This window comes from Myotis davidii, unplaced genomic scaffold, assembly GCF_000327345.1.
Source record: "Myotis davidii unplaced genomic scaffold, ASM32734v1 scaffold274, whole genome shotgun sequence".
Lineage (NCBI taxonomy): Eukaryota > Metazoa > Chordata > Mammalia > Chiroptera > Vespertilionidae > Myotis > Myotis davidii.
This window is the reverse complement of record NW_006285613.1, coordinates 2,069,162-2,076,153: the sequence shown is the minus strand read 5'-3', so window position 1 is coordinate 2,076,153 and position 6,992 is coordinate 2,069,162. Positions and strand designations below refer to the sequence as shown.

The 6,992-nt window shown below is 60.4% G+C and overlaps 1 protein-coding gene and 1 long non-coding RNA gene across 2 annotated transcripts in view; both read left to right on the top strand.

Moving 5' to 3' along the window:
- The window catches only part of ST6GALNAC2 (ST6 (alpha-N-acetyl-neuraminyl-2,3-beta-galactosyl-1,3)-N-acetylgalactosaminide alpha-2,6-sialyltransferase 2), a gene marked incomplete at its 5' end in the record, with an annotated part of 7,264 nt that extends 964 nt beyond the window's left edge, over positions 1–6,300 (top strand). The window contains 5 exons of the mRNA XM_015559217.1: positions 389–527; positions 2,048–2,151; positions 3,706–3,789; positions 5,267–5,366; positions 5,971–6,300. Coding sequence (XP_015414703.1) covers positions 389–527; positions 2,048–2,151; positions 3,706–3,789; positions 5,267–5,366; positions 5,971–6,144 — 601 coding nt within the window. The remainder of the gene's footprint in view (positions 1–388; positions 528–2,047; positions 2,152–3,705; positions 3,790–5,266; positions 5,367–5,970) is intronic.
- Positions 6,301–6,331: 31 nt separating this feature from the next.
- Positions 6,332–6,686, top strand: LOC107181930. The gene is made up of 2 exons (XR_001512647.1): positions 6,332–6,390; positions 6,430–6,686. It is a non-coding gene; the product is annotated as an uncharacterized LOC107181930 (long non-coding RNA).
- Positions 6,687–6,992: the final 306 nt, after the last annotated feature.

Below are 6,992 nucleotides of genomic sequence, written 5' to 3'. Positions count from 1 at the left end.
AGAGGGGCAGGGAGGAGGAGGGGGGAGCAGGGGAATGGAGGAGGGGGGAAGAGGAGCAGGGAGGAGGGGAGAGGAGCTGTCCCCCGTGGGAGCATCTTCCACGCTGTGGGCAGGGCAGCAGCCCCAGGCGGCTCTGCAGTTGTTACGGGCAGACAGGCATGGACACAGGCCTGTGCTGGCAGACATGCCACGGGGCCTGAGAGGAAGGAAGCCCCAGGACAGATGTGCCCATGGCACAGTTCCCTGAGGTCTGGAGGCGTGGGTGCTGGTGCTGCTGTGGGCACGGGGAGTGGTCCGTGCGGCTGGGGACAGGTGTGGCGGGGCCTGGGCGTGGGAGTCGCACACAGGGCGGGGTGACCGCCAGGCCAACGGCCTCTGTTTGGACCAGACTCAATGGTGCTGTGATCAAAGGCTTCGAGAAGGATGTGGGCACCAAGACCTCCTTCTACGGTTTCACTGTGAACACGATGAAGAACTCGCTCATCGCCTACAGAGCAGCGGGCTTCACCTCCGTGCCGCGAGGACAGGTGAGGCCTGATGGGCGCTATGGTTCCCGGAGCCCCTCCACGGGGAAGCCCGGGTTCCCGAGCCCCGGGCTACTGGTGGGGACTGTGCCAGGACCTTGGGCGCGGGGAGGGAGCTACTGAGGAGGAGGTCCGGGCAGGGATGCCCGCTGCTTCAGGTGGCGCTGCACCGCTCTAGACTGGTGGGAATGGTGAACATTTAGTGAGTGCTGATGGGTGTCAGGCAACCTCCACACGCCCCGCAGCCCACTGTCCTGGTGAGGAGGCTAAGCACTGGGGTCCAAACCCAGACTCCCCTCCAGGGCTCCTCGGCTCCCAGCACTGGCCTTGCCATCAGGGCAGCCATCTCCAGCTGGCAGCGGTGCAAGGCCCCTCTGGCCAGACCTGGGGTTCCCCGTCTCCCATGCTACCCCCAGAACAGGGGGTGTGCCTTCTGAATTCTCACAGCAGCCTGTGCAGGGAGCTGAGGTTCAACGAGACTGAGGAACATGCCCAGAGGAACTAGCATCTGCTCCCCGCAGCTTCCTTCAACCACACCCAGTTTCTAGAACGACACTTCCCCTCAAGAAGGTCTGGGTGCCCCGTGCAGGGTTAGAGAGATCGCAGGATAAGGGGTCCTGTGATGCTCTATAGAGCGGGTTGGGTTTCTAGAAGCTTCCTCCTCTGAGGAGGAAGTGAAGGAGTGTCCTAGCCAGTGTCTATGCCCCAGAGTCTCACAGGACTTCTCTTGGCTCGAGACAGAAGTGGGGTAGCTTCATTTCTGATGTGGCCACAGTACCTGTATGAGTTACCCACTGCTGTGTAACAACATACCCCCTTAAACTTAGTAGCTTCTTTCTTTACTTTTTAATAGGTTCTTATTGATTTCAGAGAGGAAGGGAGAGGGAGAGAGATAGAAGCATCAATGATGAGAGAGCATCATGGATCGGCGGCCTCCTGCATGCCCCCCACTGGGGATGGAGCCTACAACCTGGGCCTGTTGCTCTGACCGGGAATCAAACCATGACCTCCTTGTTCAGAGGCCAACGCTCAATCACTGAGCCACACCGGCCGGGTATTAGTGGCCCTAAACACACACATTTATAATCTTACAATTGCAATGAGTCAGGAATTTGGAAGCAGCTTAGCAAAGCGGTTTGGGCTCAGGGCCTCTCAGGTGGCTGCAGTCATCGGAAGGAAGGCCCTTGACGCACGGGCCCCTCTGTGGCTGCTGGCATCCTCATGACAGTGACCCCAGAGAAGGGAGGCAGTGCCTTCCACGGCCTGATCTCACCGCCACCCCAGGGTTTCCTACTCATTAGAAACTCGCGGCTCTTCGGCACTAAGCCGGCCCGTCCTCGGTCCTTGGGATGGCGAGTGAGCTGCGCCTCTGGAGGGAAGGGCACCACGGGATTCGAGAGCAGGGCACTGCCGGGCTGAGAGCGCCTGTCGGGGCAGGACTGGGTGGAGGGCCGTCCCTTCCGAGCAGGACCTAGACGTGGCCTGGTTCCCACCCGAGCTCCGTGTCCCTGTTGTCCCAACAGGACCTGCGCTACATCTTCATCCCCTCAGACCTCCGTGACTATGTGATGCTGAGATCAGCCATTCTGGGTGTGCGCGTCCCCAGTGGCATCGATAAAGGTGACAGGTGAGCAGCCACGCGGGGCAGGGCATGGTCATGCCGTGGCCATCGCTGCTCCTGAGACCCCTCCCCCACATCAGGAGGGCAGGTGGGGGAGGGCAGGAGCAGATCCCAGAGCTGGGCTGATGCTCCTTCCCGCCAGGAGAGCCCAGGTCAGCCTCCCGTCCCCGTCCCCGGGCGCCTCCCGGTCCGCCCAGCGCAGGCTTTTCTGAACGGAGCAGGCAGACCTGCTTCTGAGCTTCAGGCTGCTGTCCCCAAAGCAGCCCGCCACCAGCCGGCAGCATGCGGGCTCCACAGCTGGGCCTGCGGTGCTGGTGAGCCGGTCTCCATGCCGCTCCTCCTGGCGGCACCCTCCCGAGACCGTGCCCCTGACACGGGGGAGCGGGAACAAAGGGCACTCTGTGTTGTCTCCCGCCTTCCTGGGCAGCAGCCTGTGCCGCTCCTGAGCCACGTCCCAGCCTCAGCCCCGCCCTCTCCTGGCGCTGCTGGCAGTTTCTCATCCCTGAATCCGGTCCTTGGACATCTACCCCGCCCCTGGCCACACAATGACCACCGCCTACCTCAGCCCCCCGCCCTGGAAGCACAGCTGCTAAGAGCCTCCTTAAAAGTGAACCCCTCCCAGGCCAGGAGAGCACCCCCAGGCTGGCCCTGCGCCCTGCTCCCCGCCCCGCCCGCCCTGTGATGACCCAACAATTGCTCACAATGCGGCGGGGGTCATGAGAGTGGGCTTTGTGACATGGGCGGGGACCAGGCTCTTGGGGGTGCTGTCTCAGAGACCTGGGGTGCTCACAAGCCTTCTCAACACCAATGAGCTCCCCCTCCCAAACCCCTAATCCGTCCCCTGCCCAGTCCCCCTCCCAGTCCCGGACCAACCACAACAGCAGCCCTGCCAACCAGCCCTACTCCAGCTCGGGTGGTTCAGCCCCTTCCCCGACCCCCACCCGGTCCTCCTCCCGCCCCCCCTCTCACCCTCCTACCCCCTCCGCTTCGCAGCCCCCCTCCCGGGCTTCCTCCCTGAACCCCAGCCCTCATTCCCAACACGTGTCTCGAGCATCTCCCCCAACCGCCACTCCCCCTGCCTCCAAGTCTCCCTCCCAGTCGGGCCTGAAACCTGCCTCCCGGAACAACTCCCAGACTCCCCCGGGGCGCTCCTCCAGGTCCCCCTCCTACAGCCCTATGGGCTCGGGCTCCTACATCGGGTCCATTCCGGGAATCCCGTCCCAGATCACCCCGTACGTGCCCCGCTTCCTGTAGTCCCTCTACCTCCCTCTCCTCCAGCCCCCGCCCCACTACCCCAACGCCATCAACAACTTCCCGACGCCTCCCAACCTGTTCACACCCCCGTGCTCACTCAGCTACAAGCTGCCCACCGACGTGCTGGTGGGCTCCAAGCCGCCGGTGGTGCCCTCGGTGCTGCCCGCCACCTTCTACACGCCCTTCTCCCGCTACTACTCGCAGCCGCGCTTCTACTACCGCTCCCTGCCCCGCCGCCGCTCGGGCGGCTACCTCTCCATGCAGTACGAGAGCCTTATCCGCTCCGTCCGCTTCCTCCCAAAATAGGCCTCAGACCTATTTCGGACCAGAAGCCTCTGCCAGCAAATTCAAGCTACTCCATCCAGCCTTCATCAGCTACCTGACGGAGAGGTAGGTGGTCGGGGTGGCAGCGCCCCGCACTGCTGGCCTTCCATTTAGGCCCATCTGCTCTCACCGAGCCAGAGCCACACGCCAAGCAGGTGCCAAAGCCTTGTTATCGGTTTAGCTACTACTTCAGCACCTCGATGGAGGTGGTGGGCACCAATCAGGGGAACAGGGCTGTTTATTTAAAAAAAAAAACACAACTTACTGATTTCAGAGAGGGAGAGAGAAACATCGATGGGAGAGAATCATTGATTGGCTGCCACCTGCACACCCCCTACTGGAGATCTAGCCTGCAACCTGGGCATGTGCCCTGACCAAGAATCGAACTCAGACCTCATGGTTCATAGGTCGACATTCAGCCACTGAGCCACGCCGATGGGGCACCAGGGCTGTTATGAAGGCACAGGCTGGGTGTGGGCTACCATGAGGTGCGGGGCAGTAGCGGAAGCTGAGCTGCCACCATCTTCAGGCTCAAGGTGAGCACAGGGAGAAGCCAGGGAACAGGACCTGATCTCATCGGTGGCCCTGCCCGTGGTTCTCCATGGCGGGGCGGGGCCACTGGTCCGCCTGGAAACATTTTGGTGGGCACTAGGCGAGTGCAAGCACCACTAGTGCGTAGAGGCCAGGGCGGCTGCTGAACATCCTGTAATGCACAGGACGCCCCCAGCCAAGATTGGCCCTTTATTTATTTTTAAATGTATTCTTATTGATTTCAGCGAGGGAGCGGGAGAGGGAGAGTCACTGATCAGCTGCCTCCTGCACGCCCCCGACTGGGGATCTAGCCTGCAACCCGGCCTGTGCCCTGACCGGACTTAAACCGTGACCTCCTGGTTCATAGGTTGACATGAACCAGGCCCTTTAAAGTGTCACTAGTGCAGCAGCTGGGTGAGAAACCTGCTGCAGCCGAGGCGAGCACCCCGGGCGCGGTGAGGGTCCAGGTGGGCCTGGGCAGCAGGGGCCCAGCAGTCACAGGCACGTGCAGAGGACACGCCCAGGCCAGGTCTGCCGGAGGAGCTCGGGTGTGAATCCAGGGCTGAGGCCAGGGCCTGTGGTCACCAACGAGGGAAGGGGTGTCACTCCTGTGCTACCTCACCAGTGACTCCAGTCACAGGACCTGTGTGGTTCCTGCTTGGCCAGGAGTGTGGGGAGAGGGAGAAACTTGGGTCTCAGACTAAACGCAGGCCGCCTGTGCCCCAGTGCTGCGGTTACTCACTAGCCCAGCGCGGAGGGAGGGCAGGAGGCACCAGCCAGGCTGGATGCAGGCTTCCAGGAGGAAGCAGGCTCCCCTCCTCACCCCGTCATCTAAGGGGGTGGTCCAATCAAAGGAGACTGTGGTCTTTAGGATCAGTTTCCCCAAGAAGAGACCTGATGGGAGAAGGGCCAGGAGCTCCCCGGCCTTTCCCAGTCGGTCACTGCAATGGTGTAACTATCAGCTGCTGTGCAAGATCCAAATGTCCGAGTTTCAATGCCGTTTTGCTTCCAGGTTTTTGAAATCAAAGCGGATTATCTCAAAATTTAAAGACTTATATATGCCTAGTACCGGGGCCCTCATGCTGCTGACAGCGCTACATGCCTGTGACCAGGTAAGCGGCCTCTCGGGAACCCACAGCAGTGTCCAGGTGTGAACGGAACCGGACTTATCCCAGGGCCCACACGAGGCGGCACCTCAGACCTGATCCCCCAGCTGCAGGAGGGGTCTAGGGAAGGCAGGGGAGAGTCGCATCCAATACCCAGGGTCCTTTAGGGGCCCCACCCACACTTCCTTCTTTCACGCCCTTGTCCCAGGGCAGCCACTCTACGTGGCATCCAAGACACATTACAAAATGCTCTTCTGAAAGCAGCCTTCTCCACAACGACCCCTCCCCCAGGACATGCACTGATGGGGACACTTTAGAGGTGGGTGGGACAGCAGGGCTCGCCCCCGCAATCGCTGGTCACTCCAAGAGTCGTTCCATAGGAGCCACAAGGAAGACTCAGCCGTTTTCAAAGGCAGGCAGTGACCCCCACTGAGGCCACAGGGCTCTGGCCCTACCTCGTACAGCACAAGTCTCACTTATAAGCTGCACCCATTGTTCACCTGCATCCTCACAGGCATAAGATGGGGGCGGGGGCGGGACTGGGCTTTCCTGAATCCATGTCACTTGACCTGAGTCTGCAGGCAGCAGCTCAATGCCCATCTTTGTCCAGGTTAGTGCCTATGGATTCATCACGAGTAACTTCTGGAAGTTTTCCGACCACTACTTCGATCGAGTTAAGCAGCCACTGGTGTTCTATGCAAATCACGACCTGTCCCTGGAGGCAGCTCTGTGGTGGGACCTGCACAAGGCCGGCATCCTGCAGCTGTACCAGCACCGAGGTTGATTCTTGCTGAGCTGGGGGCCAAGTCCCCGAGACCCACTCCTTCCCTCAGGTGACACTGAGGTGTGTGACTACCACCGAAGCCTGTTCATTGTGAAACACCCTATCTTGCCCTTGGTTCATTCAAGAAAGCTCCCACGTCTGAGTGTGCGCGCACCCGCATGCCCAGGCCGCTTCTGTGAAGACTCCGGGGCCAAGGGAGAATGGACTGTCCCACCGGCTTTGTTTAAAACGGAACACTCCCAAGATGTGACGTCACCCTCCCCAAGGGGCAGGTGGACCTCAGAGCTGAGCCTCAAGACCGACAGGTGCTGAGCAGCACCGGGAAGTCCATGGAGGACTCGGCCACACTCCCTCACGGGCACCTGCACACTCCCAGCCAGTCCTCCCACGGACATGCGACCTCCAAGACAATTCAGCTCAAGGACGCGTCTTCACCTTTCCGAGACCATGACCGACATACACGAGCGCCATGAGAAAGAGGCAGCGCAAAAGGCAGAATGTAATCTGAAACCAGGTAATTGCATAAATGATGGATGGCCGTCTCGTTTGTTGTGTGTTGAGGTGGAAGTAGCACGCCGTGATACCATGCAGGGGTGTAGCGGGGAGACCAGAGAACCCCAGAACCACGGGAAGGTTCTGGTATTTGACGGGGCCGAGTGCACAGAAGGTTGCCTGCCTGAGGGGATGCCCGTTCCAGATATATTGCCACCTTGTCACCAAGATGGCATCCTGTAATGAACCCCCTTACTCTGTACTGAACATCACGGTGCCACAATTTGAACTCAATTGATAGGCAGTTTCACTTCGGCATTATACAGGCTCCTACTGGAAGCCAAGCTATCACCGCC